The 24,413-nt window shown below is 33.2% G+C and overlaps 1 protein-coding gene across 1 annotated transcript in view; it reads left to right on the top strand.

Annotated features, from left to right (window-relative positions):
* The first annotated feature begins 554 nt into the window (after positions 1-554).
* Positions 555-24,413, top strand: part of LOC150108308 (uncharacterized) — a 73,188-nt gene continuing 49,329 nt past the window's right edge. The window contains exons 1-2 of the mRNA XM_090415737.1: positions 555-762; positions 20,376-20,869. Coding sequence (XP_090271863.1) covers positions 20,396-20,869 — 474 coding nt within the window. The 5' untranslated portion in view covers positions 555-762; positions 20,376-20,395. The remainder of the gene's footprint in view (positions 763-20,375; positions 20,870-24,413) is intronic.

Genomic DNA, 24,413 nt, shown 5'->3' with positions numbered 1-24,413 from the left:
CTCCTAATCCCAAGTATGCAAACAATTAAGTTAGCGCCTTTACAATGAGTTGCCCTGGTGTTGTACCATCTTTAGACTTGAACTTTGTTTCAGGCGCAAACTTAATTATTTGCATACTTGGGATTAGGAGTTAAAATAACCAAGTTTATAAAATAACTTGGTTATCCTAATATACAATATCCCCAAGTTAAAAAAAAAATTATTACATAATGTATATTATTTTCTATAATTCAATAATATAAAGTAATCAACAATTAACTTCCAACAGTTTAAATCTCAATCAATAATTTTATTTTCGTCAATGATATTGAATCAGACTTTTACACAAGTATAATGAAGTCAAAACTTTCTTTAATAATTAGCTTATTTAATAAATATCTTTAAGCCTAAAATAGGTGCAAAGTTATAGCCTTCGCGATATTGAAATTTTTCCCGTAAAGTCTCCACATCCGAACATAGATGGCGCCACTTCTCGATTATCACGATGACCTCAAACAAGGTAATAATGAAATCAATGCCTACAGCGTGTATGTACGTTTGTAATTCTTGGCGCACTTCTATTGATTGACGGACGCATGTCTGTCGCACGCTGCTTCGGACATTGGGAAAAATAGACGTGGAGCCGATGTCATATCCAGTTTGAATTCAGTGTTGGTTATCAGTTCGTCCATTTGCTGAAGATATGAGATGTGTGGTGGAAGTTTCCCTCTTAGTCCCTTCGAGTGATAGAATGAGACAGTGCTGTCTTCTGTCTATTGTCAGGTACGTACCGGTCAACGCTGTCATGTCTGACTGATAGCTCGGTGATATTAGAGTATATGAAAATGTAGAACATTCTAGATAATAATTGGTTATATTTTTGAAGAGCTTGGATTAGGGGGGGGGGGAATCTCCCTTTTTCTTACCCACTCATCCTTCCCTTCTTTATACACGTGCATGGCAATTTAAATTATTGATGGCTGTCGATAGTTTGACTCTAGCTGTCTTATTGTCATACTTCGTATTAAAGAGCAGTACATCTTTTATTTTTTAATTTTTTTTCGCAGTCCTAGATAGATCAAAGCACGCATTCCACCTCCTCCTCCCCCACGTACGCTCCCTTAACTCACGACATCAGTAAGCTAACAATTTTCCAACTGATTAATTTTCTAATATCATAAAAACGTCCAATATCCATATTAATGCCACCAAAAATATAGTAGTTTGGGAATTGCAAATAAGATTTTAATTACTCAAAGAATACTGCATCTAGAATCTATTTTGCTTTTAGTGAAAAATGGATGTTATTGTTATCATTATCTAATTAATTTAGAATAATTGTAGAACAATGTTTGTAAGTCATTTTTATTAAATTCGTATACTGTATTGTTTTATTATGATTCTGCTGTGGTTTTAACAAATAAACTTTATATCTCGTTTGTTTTCAACAGTTACTATAGTTCCAACAATTGAACTGAAATGTGTATTCCAATCATCGAAATGAACTAATTGTTCTCTTTAACAATTAAAAAAAATTAGCATTCTCTTTAACAATCCAATGCAAAGATATAAAGTCGAACAATTAAATGCAATCTACTCCTTTCAAAATGAAACGCCATCTATAGTTTTTTTTCAACAATAAAACCTGAAGTCAAGCTGAAAATACTGTAGACTAAAGCTAGAGTATTTTATTTTGTCATTAATATAAGTGCATTCAAAACGACTGTTAAAGATGGAGTGAAAAGATAAGATGTTTAATAATTAAAAAAAAAACACCGACACCCCATGAGAGGATTTTTTGATGATAATAATAATACTGAAATAACTTACTAAAAATGATAAAAACTGATATCAGTATTTATTTGGGTTTCTTATAATCGATCAGATGATATGAATTATGGACAACATTCATGTTGTTTATGTCTTCGTGAATCTGATAAGCAGGTGGATGCCCCATTCTAATACGACGATATATGTATATCACACGATAAACATAACAAATATAAACATTCTGTGAGGCTCTTTCATTATGAATCTGTCATCAATGCTTCATCTAGTTTGTTTTGTCCTAACGATAACTAGGTGACCCCACCAACAAGACGGGAGAGCCTACTTGATAGGCTGTAGGTCAGAGTTAACCAACCTTATCAAGTCTGGGTTAAAGTACTTGAAAGTACGCATTTGACGACGTTTCTCTAAATACCAACGTTTGTTTATAAGCAAATGCCAGCATTTTGCCAAACTTTGAGAAGTTTATGGAAACAAAATAAGAATAGTTTGCATGCTTAGGTCCAGAACACTTCCTGTTATTAATCTGACAACTGGTTTTTATAATTTTTATGCAACTAACATAATCTGTATTGTGATCACCATGCAGATTATAACCAAATATTGCATTGTATGAGTACATCCTAGATTTCTGTATAGTGAAATATACAGAAATTGGTGACATGCACAGAAGCCGATACGTGATGTGACAAGAAATGAACATAAAACACAAGTTAATATACATTGAGTCTGAGGATTATTCCAGTCGCAGTAGCAATATTATCCTATTATGGGAGAATAAGTTTGACCGAAGATGCTCCCAAGAGAACAGATTAATGAAGACAGGAATGAACGAATAACGAATAAGGACAATCTGGTTCCTTAAAGTCCAAACTGATTGGTGGTGAGTGGATAAAAACGTTCTTAGAACACTTCCAAGTTCTACAATTAAGAAAATAATTACAGAATAACCCAATACTATGTAGAGGAGCGTCTATAAAAATCACGTGTCCCGAATGGGACACGTGATTTTTTATAGATGGGGATTCTAATCTTCCTCAGATCTCTCTAACAGGATTCGAGTCAAACGAACTACAGCGTTATCTTCAAAAGATCGAGCAGATGACCTTCGATCATCAGGAGCCTGCTGGAGCATACGTTTTTATCCTTCATTGGACTGTCGCCATGGTAACGGCATTCTAGAAATGTATGCTTAGATGTAGTTCATTCTCTGGTTGTTTGATTGAATATCAAATGGGTATCCCTAACATTTTTTTTCCCCCGAAAGACTCTTAGTGACATCCGTGGATTGAGGAACGATACTTGCATGGATGTGGTTTTGAATTTCATCTAGTAAGCAAGAAACAGTTATAAGATTTTTTCAGAGAACAAGAAGAGTTAGATGGTCTCATATACGCTTTTTCTTTAGTAACCATAGACAAATGACTCAAAGTATTCCTATCTTACTAAATAATCTTACCGTTTCCATTCTTTCCACACCTAATTGGTATGCCGCACTTTTGTTTGCGGAATAAATAATTCGACCCCTTCTACAGGGTGTTCCAAAATTCACGCAAGAAGTAATTTTGATAAAAAACACAAGATTTTAATTAAAAGTGTAATTTCTTATTGATTCATAAAGTATACAGTATAGGGTTATGCATGGAATAGCATATCGGGTAAATGGCCTCCACGGCTTTACTAGCACTCTCTTTTGTAGAAATTTTCCATGACCGTTTTGCATAAATGTGGCTGAATTTCGTTGATACAGCGCTCAATTTCCTCCTTCAAGGCGTAGGTGGTCGTGGGCTTGTTGGCATAAAAGCTTAGACTTCAAAAAACCCCAAAGAAAAAAGTCCAACGCGTTAAGTCACATGATCTGGGCGGCCAATTCTGATCACCAAAACGGGAAATTACACGACCAGGAAATGACTCATGCAGTCATTGAATTGTTTCTCGGGCTGTATGGCATGTGGCACCGTCTTGTTGAAACCACATGTCGTCCACATCCATATCTTGCAATTTAGGCACAAAAAACTGGATTATCATGTCGCTATAGCGAGCACCATTAACTGTTATTGCCTTACCAGCCGCATTTTCGAAGAAGAATGGACCGATGATGCCTCCAGCCCAAAATGTGCACCAAACAGTGACACGTTGTGGATGCATTTGTTTCTCGACAATCACTCGTGAATTTTCTGAACCCCAAATGCGACAATTTTGTTGATTAACGAAGCCATCAAGATGAAAATGAGCCTCATCGCTGAAGATGATTTTGTTCGAAAAATAAGCATCCACTTGTTGTTGTTCCATAATCCATTCAACGAACTCTCTTCGTGTGTGGTCATTTTTAATAACCCTGAACTGTCAGCTGTCACGCTGTCTTTTTTTTTTTTCTCGTTGGCAACACTTTACCGCACAAATGGCGCTAAATTTAAATCTTGCGTGAATTTTGGGACACCCTGTATATACCTGTATATGGATTTATAAATTCATCAGAACAGTCACAAATACACCATTCATTAGCAAAGGTTTTGATCGTAGCAGTGCCCAGTTGGTTGCATTTTCATTATTTATATTATGAATTTCCAACTGTTCAAACTCTAAAACAATGGACTCCAAATGCTTATAGAGAATTGGGTTGGATGTTCAGATATTACAGAAAAGAAGTAACTAAAGCCATTATAATCGTTTTTGTTCATTGCATATGATTTGTCTGTTTGTGTGAGGGATACCAAACTCGAGTTTCCTAAAAGAAAACCTTTTCATTGTATATGGAATATCATCTTCGATATTCCCTCCCATCTCTGGAACTCCTCCGTAATACTTTTATGATTTTTTTTATTTGTCCCCTGAATGTCTTTGATCACCTAACTACGTTTTTAAACATTGCAAAGTTTAGTGGTGTAATCGTCAACATATTCGCATTTTCGGTTGGAATGGCAGCAATCCCGCATTTGATTTACGTTTACCATTGAGATAACTAAAGAAAATAAAGATTGAAAATTGTAAATATTCATTTGTTGTATACAAAAATTCAGTGCGGCAACACGCAATCACAATTATTACAAAGAAAAGAGTTTTCTTTGTGATAATTGAAAAGAAAAAAAAACAAAAAAACAAAGAAATTGTTGCTGGAATGTCGTATATCGACTATTTTGTTGTTGACAATAGGATTTACTTGCGTACTTAATTATTTACTCCTTTAAAAGTAAATGTTTAGCAATCACCGAATGCTAAAACATTCATTTCCAACCTTTGCTTAACAATCGTTTATACCCCTACTACACGGGATAAGGACTAATAGAGCAATAACCTCTCATCCGACTCTAAATAAATAAAATAAAGAATAGAATGACGTCAAAATCATATTATGCCTTTAATAACGTTAAATGTATATAATTTTAGTCAATTAAAAGTAAAAACAAACAAGCAAGCAATAATATGCATTCATTGTGTATTTTAAATTATTATTATATTTTTTTTTTACATGCGAACACTCTATGCGTGTTTATAACATTCCTTCTTCATCTGGAGAGTCCTGTATCCAGTATAAATTAGCAAATTTTCCATACTAATGAGCCCAAACAATAGCACCACCTACCTAGTAGAGTGTTGGGCTTCCCGTGCCTGAAAACAGTAACTTGCACTCTTCTTGGCATCGGCTTCACTAGACCACAAAAAGGTGTCCTGAGATATTTTGGCCCAAGTAGAAAGGATAACGTCCTGAAGATCAGCAGCCGAGCTAGGCACAAGCACTAACGCAAACCGGTGGATGCTTCGTTTCACATGATTCCATAAATGTTCGATGGGAATCCTTGTAACACCAGGCGTTGTCTTGTTGGAAGAGTCCAGGTCCATCTGGCCACCTTGTCATCACGAAGGGTCCGAAATACCTGGTCCTAAATAATGCCTAGGTAAGAACTAGAGGTCAAGGTATGCTCACTAGGGATGACACGACCCAGTAAGAACACTCTCCATACCAGGATGCCGGTACCACTGGCCTGTTAAATTAAACAAATGGTGTGACGTATTTATTTTATTTAATGAATGTGTCACAACATTTCGCTTGGTATAAATGCAAGAAATAATCAAAGAAGGTCACAAAAATGGCTTCTGTGTAACTTTCAGCTGATCTGTATTGCCGTGGAGGTGTGTCTGTCCAAGACGATCGATGAAGTTATTTCCCGTATACCAGAAACTCCAATATAGACCCACATCCGCCCCAGTATTATAGAGGTGCTCATATTTGACCGCTTATAAATTTGGCTTAATAATACCAGGTTTTGTCTCTGTAGAAGTTGTAGTGAGTTAAATTTCTTTAAGAAAAAACATTAAGATAAAATAGTTCGTTACTAACCCGCTTTATTTTTTAAATTTTTTTTTGGGGGGGGGGGGTACTTCATTCATAAATAGTCAGTATAAAAGAATAAATATTTCGCCATTCTTTTGTATTGAATGTATCTAAACACTTTGTTAATTGTAATTGAAAGAAATGATGAATTCATTCGGAAATAATGAAGCAATAGAATGTAAAAAGTTGAGCTATGATTGGTCGAATAACAGTCACAATCTGTTTCTTTAATATTCCCAGCTGTCTATCTGCAATTATAAAGTGCATTTCTGATTCAGAAGGCCATCAAGCCATCATCAATTGGTGTTAATGGGTCTGTTGGCATGGCTCCAAATTATTTAAAACGAATCTGTTTTCCATTTGCAGTGAGAACTTGAGTTATTTTAGGAGGAAATGCCTAGAAAAATAGGATATTTTGCAGATGATGGAATGGATATCCACAAGGATATCACGTGACGAAAAGTTAAATCAGTTTTTTTAGAAAATAATAAATAATACTTTTTCAAATTAAAAACACTATAATGTTCAATCTTTCTTTTATTTTAAAATCTAATATTACAGATACCATTTGTCATTATTGAACCACACCTAAAATAAAAATAATTCAATTTAAGTTAAATTAATTCAAAAAGCCATTTGTATCAAAGGGTTCTTTTTCATCTTTGTATATACAGCAATTAGTGGTGGAGAAATGGGAGAGTGAGGGAAAGTCCACAAAAACGAAAAAAGATTACCGGTAACACTATTTCATTCCATTCCACGATTAAATAATCATATTGAATTTACAGCTTGCTTATTAAATATAACTACTTGATACTAATCAATTGTAGCAATTTTTTGATCTTATATGTCTGTGTGTTTGAACATTCGTTTTAAACAATTTATTTATCACCTAGACCCGGATGTAGAGAACTGAAGTGTACTCAAATAAACGATTTACTGTACTCAAATAACAATATAATACAGTCAATGATAAACTACTAAAAAAAAGAGGAAAAATAAATAAAAAATTCCAATAATATTTAAATACATTTTTAACACGATTCATTAAAGGTTATATTATATTATATAAAATACAGTATCAGTCATATAAATAATAAATGTATATTGAGGAATATTCTCAAATTTACAATTATCAGTGTGTTAAATTTTAGAATGTCAATTTTTAGTCGACTTATTAATAATTGCAAAAAAATAATTTGTATCGTTAAATGTAACTTAGTATTCAATCTTACATGATGCGAAATTGTTTTCGAATTTTTTTTGGGGGGTGGGGGATCTCGATCTCTTTTCAGTTAGTAAAACGTAATCTTCTGTAGCACAGTCGGTACCTTTGATGCCTTCTAGGAGGAAAGACCTAGGTTGGAACCTCATCTAATTAAGGTAAGTTAATTAATTTCATATGGAGATGTTAAAATAAAATAGACAAACTAGCCAAAGGACGCACTCATTTATACACATAAAGAATATGAAGATTGGCTTAATTATATTATCGTTAACAAACATTAGGTGAATAAAAAGCCGAAGTAGTTGACTGTGATAGATCATTGGGCCTAATGCGTAGAAAAAAAGGCGCCCCTCCACATCACAGGGATTGTGTCTGCATGTTACATTTTTATAAAAAAAATAGTTTTTTTTTTTTTTTTTTTTTTGTAAATGGAAGAAATTTTCATTTTAAATTTTCCAGATAAATGTATGTCTCTTTTTGTAACTTCAATAATTACAGAGATAACGATAATAATAAAACGATAATATTAAATTAATAATACTGAATTGTCTCATGAGTTTGGAATGACAAGATAAACGTATAATTTAATTTATTAGTTATTCGATTTTTTAAATAAATTATAAAATACATCATTTTTATTTTTTAAATTAATCATATAGTTAAGTATTAAATTATATAATTTTAGGAATGCATTAAAAATGCTATTTTCAAAGTACACCATTTGTAAAAAATAAACATTTTAATATTTAATATGACCTCCAAAGTGTGCTTTGTTTTTAAATAAATTGTGTTTTACTTTTAAATTAAACTTATTTCTTCATCATGGCTCACTCACATTACAAAAACAACCGAATAAATAAATAAATACATGGAATGGACTATAAGTAAGGTGAATGCAATCAATATTAAAGTCAGTTTTCAGGGACGAATGAAAACTGGGTCATATCAATATGTATTGGAGGGTTTTTTATTTTTATTTTTCAACTTGTTGTGCTATTTATGTCCATCTAACGCTAGAAATGCATGTAATAAAGGCAGTTTAATGTTTCTAATAACTTGTTTCTAAAAACAGCAATCACAATTCCTATTATGTTGTTGTTTAGGACAACAAAATGATAAGCACGGCCTCTTCAGTACTCTCCCTCATGAGAAAAAAGTAGGTCAAAAACATTGAAAATATGTTAATCAAACCATTTAGCTGTGAAGATGAGATTATAAATATCGCACACACCGAGCCACAACAGCTGTTCAGTAGTATCTATCCTTTGCTAGAAGGAAGATATTTAGTGTATAAAGTTAGCATACGCTATATTTAGTGTATAAAGTGCATCTATCCATTCCTTGTTCGTTCTTTCTTCTTTCGCTGGTGCCTTCTGAAGTTGAATTGAGCGAAGCAATGCTAAGTACTGAACTTTTATTATTATTATTATTATTATTATTATTAGTAGTAGTAGTAGTAGTAGTAGTAGTAGTATTTTATATTCTGAAAAGGAACACGAAATCTGACCTCTGTAACCTATTCTTTAAGATCTCAGAATTACCACCTTAGTGATAATCTTAGTTCTTAATAGTAATGAGAATGACATTCACTGTTATTATTAATATTCCAAAGTATGGATTGATGGTGATAAAAATTATAATCATAGTGATGATATTTTAATAATAATGATGATGACCATCATTTTAATAATAATAATAGTTATAATTATAATTTTTTTAACATTTTATTATATCTCAGATAAGTACATACAATTTTTTTAAAATAATAATAAATAATAATAATAAAACATTAACTCCCCAACAAGAGAAGAAATGCTCAATAACTCCCTAACACAATCATGCATTGATCATATCAACATACGGGCTCCCATCCATACATATACATCATCAGTAATTAACGTAAAAATTGCCGATCACTACTTTGTTTCAACTTCGTTTTATTACGTTTCCTACCCCCCCCCCCCCTTCCCACCACCACCACAAAAGTCGACAAAACTCGATCATAATAAAGAGCATTGTCGATAACCAAGTAAAAAATACAGACTGGAATTCCCTACTTAAAATAAACGACCCTGTAACATTATACGAGAATTTTCAACTAAAGTTCACAGAAATATACAAAAAAGTAACAAAACCTACACAAACGAGACGACAAACAGACAACAATCTATGGATAAATGACGACATACTAAATACTATTACTGTAAAAGAAAATCTATGGAAAAAACTTAAAAAGTCATCCAGTAACACATATTTACAAACCTTATACAACAACACAAGAAATAAACTAACAACAAAAATTCCAAAAATTCATGGAATATAACGACAACATTAAGAAAACATGGGTTACACTCAACGAATTAGTAACCCGAAAAAAGAAAACTTCAGCACAAGATTTTATTGCAAAAAGCTTCGGTCAGGACACAAACCAAGAGGAACTAACAGACTAATTCAACCATGATTTCACAAACAACATCACACAACTAAAAAAAGACAAACTACCAACGATCAACAAAAAACTACCGACACAAAGTCAACAAAAAACGATGTATTTTCCGCCCATAACAAAACAGGAACTGAAAGAGGCTATCCTACAACTAAAACCAAAGACCACTCCAGGAATAGACAGAACAAGACTCACAGACCTTATAACACACTTTGAACAAATAAATCCAATACTTTTGAAACTCGTGAACATAATATTCGACACAGGCATTATTCCACAACAACTAAAAACTGCAGTAATTATGCCAATATACAAACACGGCAAAAGAACTACAGACCAATAGCTACACTACCAGTCATCTCAAAAATTCTACACAAAATAACACACACCAGACTACAGAACTATTTACAGAAGTACAACATAATCTCACAAAACCAATACGGGTTTCAGAAAACAAAAAGCACCATTACTTTATTAGAAGACATCGCCGACACAATAAACAAAGCTCTCGACAAAAACAAGTACTCCGCCCTTATACTGCTGGACCTAACCAAAGCATTTGACACGCTTGAAGACGACATACTACTCACCAAACTATACTCAATAGGTATAAGAGGAACACTGCATACATGGTTCAAGAACTACCTCTCAAACAGAACACAAGTAACCAAAATAGGTACATGTCACAGTCGTAGTATACAAGTAAAACACGGTGTACCTCAAGGTGCCATATTATCACCCACTCTATTCAACATATACATTAACGATGTTCATAACATATACGTAAGAAGTCAAATATTTCAGTACGCAGTTGACACTGCACTGCTAGCAATCCACACAGACATTAACACAGCTCTCTGCAAAACACAAGAAGACCTAAACGAAATCACAACATACTTCCACCAAAACGCAATAATAATCAACGGCACCAAAACACAGATGCTGATAATACACAACCCAAGAATCATACGCCCCGCATCATTACCTATACATTGTCACACATACCGCTGCATTAACAACAAAAATACCTGCCAATGTTCGGAAATCAAACCTGTAACACACGCAAAATACCTTGGTCTCTATATAGATTCCCACCTTAAATGGACAAAACATATAGATTACCTACACACCAAACTCCGGATCATCGCAGCACAACACTTTCAAGTTAAAGACATTATTCCACCCAACATAAAAAAAAAAAACTCCTATATCACGGTATCTGCGAATCCCTACTCAGATACGAAATAACAGTCTATGCAAATACATCAAACAGCCACCTAACAAAATTAGAAACATTACACAGGAAAATGGTGTCAACAGTCAACTAAATCCCACTCTCTTCATAAAAGCTAACCCAAGCTTCGAAGTAGGTGGGATTAACTTGTCTCACTCATCTAGAAGTAATCCTTATAAGCAAATGCAGAAATTTGTATGTATAATCACTCTTTCTCAAACTTAAAAAAAAAAAAATAAAATAAAATAAATAAAAAATTACACAAAAAATTCTGTATAGTCTTCATTGTTAATAGTAGAACATGCATTTTAAATACATAATATAAAGGCAAAAAAGTAGGATTAAAATTTTTAATTGAAATCCAATGTAGGAATTGCAACACTTAGAGCTGAACTCTGTAAAATTATAAGGTGCAATGTCACACAAGATGTTTACTGTATGTATAAATATTTTAGCAATCAATAACATATATATATATATATTTTTTTTTTATCAAAAAAAGGTAATATATAATAATAATGATAATAATAATAATAATAATAATATATATATATATATATATACTGTATATATATAATACATTACATGAATATAATTGTGCATAAGAGATACTTGCACGTACGTAATATTTTTAAATAATATTTATTATTATTATTATGATTTCTGAGATAAATTACAAACATTATATGAAGACAATTATGCATAACAAATACTTTCTCGTACTTAAAATTTTTTTTAAATAATAATAATAATAACAATAACTGTTTACAACATATATTATTATAATATTCATAATGATGATTATTACAGATGTTTCTTTGCAATTTTACACTCTATATATACAATATTAATGGATATAATCACTCTATATTGCATACTTTTGTTACAGTAATTACATACATTACTTACATTTGTTTACATATGATATTTACTTTACATACATTTGTTTTCATAATACATGCATTACGTACATTGGTTTTCATGTGATACGTACATTACATGCACTTGGTTACATATGATACATCTTGGATGAGAACTGATTTCTCTGCTTTCATCCTCGAAGCTTATATGTTAGCTTATCTGAGGATGACATATTTATTGTTTTTTTTTTGTTTTGCTTTGTTGGGAAGCTAAGAAAATCTATGATTGAGAAATTCGCGCGTACACACACACACACACACACACACACACACACACACACACACACACACACACACACACACACACACACACACACACACACACACACACACACACACACACACACACACACACACACACACACACACACACACACACACACACACACACACACACACACACACACACACACACACACACACACACACACACACACACACACACACACACACACACACACACACACACACACAATGACTTGGAATGTATTGATGCGTTGCTGAACTGGAAGCCTGAACGAATATATTGTGTTTCATTAAGTTTTCAGGCTATTGTAGTTTGTAAGGTTTCTGTATTCAAAAGGTAATTTGTTTATCATGTCTGGGATGTAGAAGTTTCGCGTGGCCTTTCCGTAGTGATTATTGTATTTATATATAATATAATTAGTAGTCTGAGGTCTTGTTATACGGTATATATTTCTGCCTGTCCTGTAGTTGGCATCGAAATAATGTTTTAGCGAGGCTGCATAGTGACATAAATGTTTTGCTGTCAGTATTTTGTGTAATAATAATAATTTTTATTTTATTTATTTTTTATTTTTTATTATATGATAATATTTTTATTGATCTGTTAAATATTTACACATACAATAAACACCTTGAGTGACATTGCAACTTATAATTTTACAGAATTCAGCACAAAGTGCTACATTTTCTGCATTGGATTTCAATTAAAATTTTTTAAAATACTTTTTTGCCTCTATATTATGTATTTACAACATATGTTCTTTTAATATTAACAATAAAGAGTATACAGAATTTTTGAATACAGAATATACATAATAATAATAATAACAATAATAATAATAATTTATTTATTTATTTATTTTATTTATTTATTTTTTATTTATTTTTATGTCAGATAAATTGCATATGAAATTGCATATAAAAATGCATATAAAAAATGCAATTTTTATGTCAGATAAATTGCATATGTCAGATATATATATATATATATATATAATGTATAATATAGTATTATATAATAATAATAATAATAATTGTGTATATATATATTTTTTTTTATTATTATTTCTGAGATAAATTACATACATTATATGAACACAATTATGCATAACAAATACTTTCTCGTACATAACGTTTTCTTAAATATTAATAATAACAATAACTGTTTACAACGTATATTATTATAATATTCATAATGATGATTATTACAGATGTTTTTTAATTATTAATTAACATTTTTTAACATTTTATTATTTTATTTTATTTATTTATTTATTTATTTTTATTTTTTTAAGTTTGAGAAAGAATGATTGTACATACAAATTTCTGCGTTTGCTTATAAGGATTACTTGTAGATGAGTGAGACAAGTTAATCCCACCTACTTCAAAGCTTGGGTTAGCTTTTATGAAGAGAGTGGGATTTAGCCTTCACTGTTTGTGTTGTTGCTACTGTTTATGTATGGGATGTAGGCATTGGATGCTAGTGATTTGTGATGTGTGTATTAGTGTTAATGGTTTCTTAACTTTGTTGGTATATTTTCCAGAGTTCGTTTTTTAATATTCTGTAGTTATCTACGTGTTTTAACTTTCTTGGTAGGTTGTTGAGTTGCATGGGTATCAGATGTGATCTCACAAAAGAACCGTATGAGTTGTTGAAGGGTGTGGGGATGTAAAGAGTTGTTGTAGGTCGTGTTATACGATATGTGTCTCTGTTGTTTCGATAGATGATGTTGAAGTAATTCCTTATTAATGTCATGTAGTGTTTCAGGTTTTTAATGCTCAGCATTCTGTGTATCGCCATGTGCTTGTCGGATATTGGTTGTTGCGTGTAAGGTGTCCAGATCACTGTTGACACGATTTTCCTGTGTAATGTTTCTAATTTTGTTAGGTGGCTGTTTGATGTATTTGTATAGACTGTTATTCCGTATCTGATTAGGGATTCGCAGATACCGTGATATAGGAGTTTTTTTTTATGTTGGGTGGAATAATGTCTTTAACTTGGAAGAGTTTTGCTGCGATGATCCGGAGTTTGGTGTGTAGGTATTCTATATGTTTTGTCCATTTAAGGTGGGAATCTATATAGAGACCGAGGTATTTTGCGTGTGTTACAGGTTTGATTTCGGAACATTGGCAGGTATTTTTGTTGTTAATGCAGCGGTATGTGTGACAATGTATTGATAGGGATGCGGAGCGTATGATTCTTAGGTTGTGTATTATCAGCATCTGTGTTTTGGTGCCGTTGATTATTATTGCGTTTTGGTGGAAGGATGATGTGATTTTGTTTAGGTCTTGTTGTGCTTTGCAGAGAACTGTGTTAATGTCTGTGTGGATTGCTAGCAGTGCAGTGTCAACTACGTATTGAAATATTTCACTTCTTATGGATATCTTATGAACATCGTTAATGTATATGTTGAATAGAATGGGTGATAATATGGCACCTTGAGGTACACCGTGTTTTACTTGTATACTACGACTGACATGTACCTATTTTGGTTACTTGTGTTCTGTTTGAGAGGTAGTTCTTGAACCATGTACGCAGTGTTCCTCTTATACCTTTTGAGTATAGTTTGGTGAGTAGTATGTCATGTTCAAGTGTGTCAAATGCTTTGGTTAGATCCAGCAGTATAAGGACGGCGTACTTGTTTTTGTCGAGAGCTTTGTTTATGGCGTGGGCGATGTCTTCTAATAAAGTAATGGTGCTTTTTGTTTTCTGAAAGCCGTATTGGTTTTGTGAGATGATGTTGTGCTTCTGTAGATAGTTCTGTAGTCTGGTGTGTGTTATTTTTTCTAGGATTTTTGAGATGACTGGAATTTTAGCTATTGGTCTGTAGTTCTAAGTATCGTTTCTTTGCCGTGTTTGTATATTGGCGTAATTACTGCAGTTTTTAGCTGTTGTGGAATAATGCCTGTGTCGAATATTATGTTCACGAGTTTCAAAAGTATTGGATTTATTTATTCAAAGGTGTTATAAGGTCTATGAGTCTTATTTTGTCTATTCTTGGAGTGGTCTTTGGTTTTTGTTTTAGGAATGCTTCTTTCAGTTCCTGTTTTGTTATGGGTGGAAAATATATCGTTTGTTGTTGACTTTGCGTTGGTAGTTTTTCGTTGATCGTTGGTAGTTTGTCTTTTTTGAGTTGTGTGATGTTGTTTGTGAAAGCATGGGTGAATGAGTCTGCTAGTTCCTCTTGGTTTGTGTCCTGACCGAAGCTTTTTGCAATAAAATCTTGTTCTGAAGTTTTCTTTTTTCGGGTTACTAATTCGTTGAGTGTAGTCCATGTTTTCTTGATGTTGTCGTTATATTTCATGAATTTTTGGAAGTAGTAGCGTCTTTTTGCCCTACGAATTTTTGTTGTTAGTTTATTTCTCGTGTTTTTGTATAAGGTTTGTAAATGTGGTTACTGGGTGACTTTTTAAGTTTTTTCCATAGATTTTCTTTTTCAGTAATAGTATTTAGTATGTCGTCATTTATCTATGGATTGTTGTCTATTTGTCGCCTCGTTTGTGTAGGTTTTGTTGCTTTTTTGTATATTTCTGTGAACTTTAGTTGAAAATTCTCGTATAATGTTACAGGGTCGTTTATTTTAAGTAGGGAATTCCAGTCTGTATTTTTTACTTGGTTATCGACAATGCTCTTTAGTATGATCGAGTTTTGTCGACTTTTGTGGTGGTGGTGGGAAGGGGGGGGTAGGAAACGTAATAAAACGAAGTTGAGACAAAGTAGTGATCGGCAATTTTTACGTTAATTACTGATGATGTATATGTATGGATGGGAGCCCGTATGTTGATATGATCAATGCATGATTGTGTTAGTGAATTATTGAGTATTTCTTCTCTTGTTGGGGAGTTAATGGTAGGGTTTATGTTGTACTGACTTAGTATATCAAGATATGTGTTAGTGGTTGAAGAAGCGTGGTCAAGAGTATTTATGTTAATGTCTCCTATTAGGATGAGCCTGTGTGTTGTACGCGGTTCGATGCCGCTTAGCCATGTTTTTAACTCGTGAAGAAGACTGAGTGGATTATTATCTGGGGGTCTGTATATTGTGTTTATTGAGTATTTGATATTATTGTGGCTATTTGTGAGTTCCAAAATTAGTGTTTCCGCATGTTCGAAGTGCGTTTGTTTTTCTGTTATATTGTATTTTTCTTTGATAAATGCCACAATACCACCTCCTCTTTTGTTTGGTCTGCATAAGTTGTAGGTTTGATAATTATTTATGTTGTATGCGTAAATTTCTGTGTCGTTTAACATGTTCATTGCCAATCGCGCGATGTGAGCGCTCACCAAACGGCCGATCACGCGTTATCGCGTGGACGTCGCTAACTAAATGAAAAAATAAAAAAAATTGGTCACCACACGAAATTCCAATTTTCAGCTTGGCAATGAACGATACGCGTGATGCGAGTTCTCACCAAACGGTCGGTCACGCCTTATCGCGTGGACGTCGCTACCTAAATAAAAAAATTAAAAAAATTTGGCTACCACACGAAATTCCAATTTTCAGCTTGGCAATGAAATTGTTAATGCAACTTCGGTCAGTATTAGCGCATCTATGTTTATCATGGTATAATTGAGTTGTGATATAATAATAATAATAATAATAATAATAATAATAATAATAATAATAATAATAATAATAATAATAATAATTGTTTACAACGTATAATATTATAATATTAACAATGATGATTATTACAGATTTTTTTTGCATTTTTACACTCTATATACAATAACAATAGATATACTCTCTCTATATAATAATTTTTAATAATAACAATTTTTTTCTATTATCATCATACAGATTATTTACATATGTACAATTAAGACATTACATTTTCAGCTCTGTACAATATTCTGTACGCAGTTTAAGTACGTTATTTTTTTAATATTTTTTTCTTTGAATATAAATACACATAATTTTTTTCATCACTATCATAAATTATTATTATACACCGTAGTGACATATACATTATAATAATTTGCATTCTATGATTATGAGGATTAGTTGAATGAGGCGGGCTAATCCCACCTAAGTCAAAGCTAGGGTTAGCTTTTATGAAGAGAGTGGAATTAGCCTTTACTATTTATGTTGTTTGGTACTGTTTATGGATGGAATGTAGGCGTTGGATGCTGGTGATTTGTGATGTGTATATAAGTGTTAATGCATTAACTGTGTTGGTATAGTTTCCAGAGTTCGTGTGTTAATGTTCCGTAGCTGTTTATGTGTTTTAAATTTCTTGGTAGGTTGTTGAGTAGCATGGGTATCAGATGTGATCTCATAAAAGAACCGCATGAGTTGTTGAAGATTCTAGGGATGCAAAGAGTTGTTGTTGTGGGTCGTGTTATGCGATATGTGTCTCTGTTGTTACGATAGGTGATGTTGAAGTAATTCCTTAGTAACATTATGTAATGTTTCAGAGTTTTAATGTTCAGGATTCTGTGTATCGCCATAAGCGGTTCAGATATTGGCTGTTGTGTATAAGATCTCCAAATCAGTAATGATAGTAATAATAATTTTTATTGTCAATTCCACCGATGAAAGGTTGTATACCCTATAAAACATTAATACCGTGGATAGGAGTGGATAATGCAAAAGAACTTTGCTCTGCAGAACCTTTTTTCAAGCCGCCTTAGGTTTTCCAATAAGCAGGGTCAGGGTCTAAAACCGAGCGATTAAATTCATCTACATCTAAACACATTCACAAACATTTTATTTGATGTTTATGAATGCCTTCAAGTCCCCATAGTGGAATTTTTCCCAATTCAAGATTATGTTATAGAAACATCCTAACAATTATTATTTGAGAACAACTATTTAGATTATAGCAAGTAGTTACTCAGTTCACAGCCCAAAAATAATGAAAGATCTTATCTAAATGTGCCCTCTCCACACTGAATTTGAGTTATTTCAGTTACTAAACCTTCGGGGAATTAAAGCTGCATAATTTTTAATTTTGACGAAGGCAAGTTATTTTGTCACTCTATCCTTTAGATAGATTTTTTTTTTTTTTTTAGATTTTTCCATAATTATACTGCAACATTTTAATTCGAGGATCAGTAGAATTTTCATAATTTCAAGGGTTTTTAACTTCATCATAGCTTATTTGCAAATTGTCCAATTTCTGTTGGTTTTTTAACTGATATTTTAATGCTAAAGGTGTGTACGTTTTGATTTCTTATTGGCATTTTTAGGTCTTTTTTTTTTCAAAGATAGCATTCGCCTACTTTAGATGTTCCGATTATCCCCCCCCCCCCCAGTTTGTATTATACCAAGCAGGCCATAACTTGAATCCACAAGTGTGAGCTTTTTATGTTTTATTGATACCTGTAGTGGAATATATATATGTCCAAATTACCTTGACACTGAAATCGTTCTTCTACGAAAAAAACTGCTTTAAAGTTTACAAAAAGAATTAAAAACGATTGAATTTGAATTTTCAAACGATATTATGAAGATGTATAAAAATTAAAGATTTTTTATGAGAAATTCTTTAGGCTATAAAAATACACCATTTCTATAATTTCATCCTTTTCACTTATCTATTTGAGAATTGAAAAAGATCTATATCTATACTTTTACTATAGAGTGACTTCCCTGTGTGATACTTTTTTGTCGTATTTCTGAGCAACTAAAGCATGTGGCTTAATAAAATTTTGAAAAACAAATTTGTATAAAAATTTAAATAAGATTTTTTTTAAAAAATGCACACCTTGAACATTAAAAGTTTATTAAAAAAATCAGAAATTGAATAATTTGTAAATAAACTGCGATTATTTTTAAAACTCTCCGACATTGTAAAGATTCTGCGGATCTGACAAATAAAATCGGACACCATAATTAACAGGATGCCAGGAAAAATATAAAAAAAATCATATTTTCTTCCATCCGAAGGTTAGAATAACCAAATTCAAAAATGATTCAACGTCAGTTTAATTTTTAATCTGATGACTTCACATGGAATGATTTATCTATGGAAAAATCCAATACAGGTAATAAAGTCAGCGCTACGTAGCTAAACAACTTTGGTATATTCAAGTTCATTGCGAATTGTAGAATTTAGAACATCATAAAATCAACAGGATGTTTTCATCCTTAGCGCCAGTCCTAAATAATCGCATTTCTCATTCATCTCGAATGTATTATTTTGCCAATTGCCAAACCTTTTTTTAGACTTTTAGTAAATAAAATAACCATTACGAGAATCTTATTTTTAAATGATATTTTTTTAATTCTGTAATATCGACTTTCGAACCGTACACGATCACTAAAAAAAATACTGCCGGTTGCATCTGCTCGTGCAATAGACCAATCCTACATCAAGAGTACACACGATTATGTTACAACAATAACATTAGTATGCTACTTACGACTATTTTCGACAATTCCCATCTTCTAGCACTTCTCTCAGAGTTCATCATAAGTTTATATATTTCTTTGAACGTTTTTTTTTGAAGAGTTGGCCATTAATCTTTTATCTATTCTGTTCATTAGTTTTTCTTAATTTTACAGAATATTTCTTCCATAGTATCACATGATTTCTCATCATGTTATTATCAATAGGCCACGGCGCATGCGTTTCTCATTTGCGTCATCTAAGATAAAAAAAAAAAGAAGACAATATTTGCGATCAATGTCTGGCGTTTATATTTCATTTATTGAACTGCCAAAGAGAACGAATCCGTCGAAGGCAAACGCTTCAATCATTTACATGATAAAAACAGACAGTGAATGCAGTTAAATGAACAAAGTAAGTATTAAATGAAAGGAATAATTTAAGAAACAGAAGAATAAATTATATTTTATTATGAGAAAATACTATTCTACATATCGAGGAGGAAAACGTAAAGATATATTAGTTTTTACGTCACATTATTGAAAAAAAAAATGTTTTGTACGATTCCTACTCCCTATACTTCTTGCAACGCAGTGTATTTCTGAACTTAAGGAGCCATGTCGATACTCAAACACAGTAGACAAATCTAAGGGCCATATGGGATGTTGATCTCCCAACGTACCATGTGAATGGAAGAATATGACACAAATGGCCTATCAAGATAACCCTAAAGACAGCTTTACGTCTATCATGTTGTTCGGCAAAATTGTATATACTTTATAATCCTTATTCCACTAGACATTATATATATATATAAAGTTGATTTTCTTGTTTGAATTTTTATTTATTTATCTTTTTTCTACACAGGTCCGCTTGATGGGCGCAAAATGGGAATTGGATCCAGTGTCACTCAAGACGCACCTACTCCAGATATTCCTAATTCCGAGGACATCGATAAAGGAAAGAAGAAGAAATCGCTATTTAGGAGAGTGGATAATGCACCAGTGGAGAAGAAGTCACCACACAACTCCCCCATAGAAAGAGAAAGAAATAGCAGCCATCAAAATGTTCAAGATAGTTTGGACTCTCAAATCGAGGAAATCGTCGAAAACACCAAAGACGTTCCAAAATTGCAACCATTGTCCTCTAAAGGAAATTTCAAGGTGCCATCGAAAGAGGTTAAAGACATGGATCAGTTGCTTTTTCTCGAAGATTTGGACTACGATGAAGTGAACAATCTGAATGCAAAGAAGTCCAGGTTAGAAGTTACGCCTCCAGTGTTCAATAAACCGAAAATAATCGAGCCGATACCTCAGACTGTAAAAAATGGCTTACATAATATGGAGGAAGAAGAAGAAAATGTAAGTTGCTATGAAATGATTTGCGGCGTTTATAGGTTAGGATACTCCCGTTTGGATGACGCTAATTTATGAAAGTTAACCTAATTTTCATTGTTAGTATTTGCATAAGCACCTTTCTGATTTATGTGATTCCTGCCTATGAAGGGTTGTAAATCGATAGCACATTAGTACCGTGAGTGAGCTAAGGGATTGGTATTACTTTTTATTTATTTTTACATAACATTGCTCTAGACCAGATATTAAACATTTTCAAACTCCAGGCCTCCAATAAGCAGGGAGATGGTCACACATTCAAATTTATCTCCCATCTAACAAACATGTATGCTGGTGGCAGGATTTGAATCCGCATCAGTGAGCGAATACGCTAACCAGTGGGTCAACCAAGCCAGTTTTATGCATTCATCAAGTTCGAACTAAATAGATTTTACTGAAACTGCATTTTTAGGATATTTAATAAAATTTGTCAAATTATTTTAATTTTTAGTGAAATAATTTGAATTTTTTTCAAATTATAAATTTTTTTTTTCAAATTAGGTCACTAAAAATAATGACCAAACAAAAACAAAATTGTTAATAAATCAACTCAGCACTACAAAAGTCTAAAACCCCGTTTTAAGTGTACTTTGTGAAGTGAATAACGTCACGATAATGGAATACAATACTGTTGCAAAATTCGCCTAGTTTAGGATTGTCTCTGGTCACTTCCATACTTGTTTAACCCTTTTTTTAAAACATGTTTTTAAGATTTGTAAAATATAAGCATGATGTCCAAAAATTAAAAAGTTTCTAAGAAAACGCTTCGATTTTGTGATCTCATACCACACAAGACACTTCCTCGTTATCGAAGAATGTCACACTTTCCTGATCCCCCATTTCCTTGGGTGTGTGGGAGCCCACTCTTAAGAAAAAGACGGACTTCCTAGACCCAATCGAGACAAATGTATGTTCATATCCACCGGTTAACTCAGCTTCGGTTGACGAAGCTCATAGCATGCTCTTAGTATCTTTGACAGGATTCCAACTGTGTTCTTTCCAACTAAAGAGGGCGTATTTCTTTCTAGAGTGCATGGAAGCGACATCTTCCCTAGAACATAACTGTTAGAAGTAACATAAGACATCTCATGGCCATAATTCTTTCCACTATTGAAGCCCATCCATCCAGTCGTGTAATGTATGCTATCATTGAAGCAAAACGTTTGCCATTCAGCTTACAAAGCATCTTTGGCAGATGACCAGTTTATCAAAGCAGAGATTTTTAAAAAGCTTTCACTGTAAAAAACGAAAAGAAACCTTCGATTAGATTAGCATTCGCCAAATTGAATATAGAGCGGCAATCTGTCTGCTACGACGCACGCAGAATGGTTTCAAGGTCACACACATTCGATGACACGTGACCAATGATTTATATATCTCTTGCGGAACGCTGTGTACCACGCGACACCGCTCACAATCGGTCATTTGTACAGAAAGGGGGGGGGGAGGTGTTCTGATCGTTGTGCGTCATCATCCATGGTTACATATTTGCACCTGTACAACCATCAGATTTGTTTCGAAGGAGTTATCATCACTACGCTGCTAATGCCTAAAAACATGCATCTTACTTCCCCTTTAAATTCACAACGGTTTTTGATGGTATCCTCCTAACTTTGGTTGTTACAACAACGTGTTTCGTAATGGCAAGTTATGCAAGCTTTGTATTATTGACATCTCTATCGCTGTACATTAAGTCAGATCTTTGAAACCTCAGAAGATTTTAGCATAATGGACAATTTGTCTGTCACTGGTAGAGCAAACGTTGTCTGCACACACACACACACACACACACATACACACACGAGAGAGGAGTGATGACGTCATTAAACAGTAAATGCGAAATGACCTAAGATGGAACTGCTTTTCTCTGTTGATCGGTATTAGAAGTTATTTCGAAAGAAGTCAAGAAAGGAGAAAGAGAAGAATGAAGAAATGAATGCAAAGAAATGTTTTACTTCCATTTTATCCTACTGGTATGGAAAGAGAGAAAAGGAAATTAATGAAACATGTTTGGTGCAAAGGTCATACTGCGCCACCATAATGGCCCAGTATGACCTTTGAGGTCATATTGCGCGATGAGGTGGTTTCAGCAGCAGACAAAGTAGAGAAAGGTGTACAGATCATCAAACATGAGAGAGAGAGAGAGAGAGAGAGAGAGAGAGAGTAAATTGTCGGGAACAATAAACATAACACATCAGAGGAGAGCGCCGACATGAAAGGAAAATAGATTGAAAAGAGCTTATCTCCATCTTCCTTTCTTTGATGCTCAAGAAAGAGATAGATAAACACATTAAAATCATTAAAGATCATTAAAATCATTTATCGCATCAACTCATTGTCTATTGCATTCATCAGAAGCATTTTATGAGCGGGGCATCCACTTGAGCCAGACGCCGTCAACAAGACATGATTAATATTCATGTCACTGATCAATTTGCGCATGGGTGTGTTTAACAAATGGATCAGGAACGCAACCTTCATCGCAAGCGGAGCGTTCTTTCATTAGCGTTTTCAGCCACCTGTGTGAGGAAGGTGGGGAAGGGAGGGGAAGAATACGATGCCGCCCAAGCCAGCCGAGTTCATGATTAACGTACTTAGACGGCACTTGAGTTTTAGGATTCAGGCGCTGTTGGTGAACAACAAAAATAGTTAATTGCAGTCTTTTTCGGCTAATTGTCCTCATTTCGCAGGAAGGAGATGCGTTTTGCATATTTCTTTATATTATACGATGATAAATATTGACTTGAGAGACTGCACTTGTGAAACATGATTCTTCCGACCATTTTGAAGTGTTGATATTTATTAAACGATTTTAGTGTGGCATGCAACCATTTATTTCAATAATTTTTCGTTTTTTTTTTATAGCATTTATTTCCCACGTTACAACATAGTACTGTACTCATATGGCAAGTTGTTAAATTGTCTTAAGGATCGCTTCATTCATCTGTATATTCGTGGCTATCCTCAGTTATGAAAAACAAATGAAATCCTTTCATTAAAAGCGTTAAATTGATTTACATTCTTTTAGAATAACAGTTTTCATCGAAAATAATGTTCTGTTTCTTTAGGCTTCATTTAATTGTTAAAAATGATAAATAAACTGAGGTTGGTTGGGGATAAACTGAGTCATGCACGTAACATGGCCTTTTTAAATTTACATTTTTAAAAATAATATAAACATAAATGGATAGAACACGTTCAAAGAATAAAAATAGAAAGATTACCAAAACAAGCCTTAAAGTACAAGTCACTAGGAAAAAGAAAACCAGGACGTCTTCTTAAACGATTCAGCGATGACTTCTATGGCCGGAACAGGCCACACCAGGCCTAAATCCTTGATATGTATGATGATGATGATGATGAAAAATAAAAATTAACATTTTTAGTAGATTGTTAATCGGCAATCATGTTTATTATAAGTACCATCGATAGAAAAGCCTGTGTAGCTCAGTGGATGTGGCGTTTGCACACCACAGCGCTTGACCGCACAAAGGAAGACTTCTTGGTTTAG

Source organism: Typopeltis vanoorti, chromosome 3 (assembly GCF_054136105.1).
Source record: "Typopeltis vanoorti isolate ZY-2024b chromosome 3, IOZ_Tvanoo_1.0, whole genome shotgun sequence".
In the NCBI taxonomy this organism is placed as follows: domain Eukaryota; kingdom Metazoa; phylum Arthropoda; class Arachnida; order Uropygi; family Thelyphonidae; genus Typopeltis; species Typopeltis vanoorti.
The sequence above is the reverse complement of the archived record's forward strand: the minus strand, read 5'-3'. Positions and strand labels throughout refer to the sequence as shown.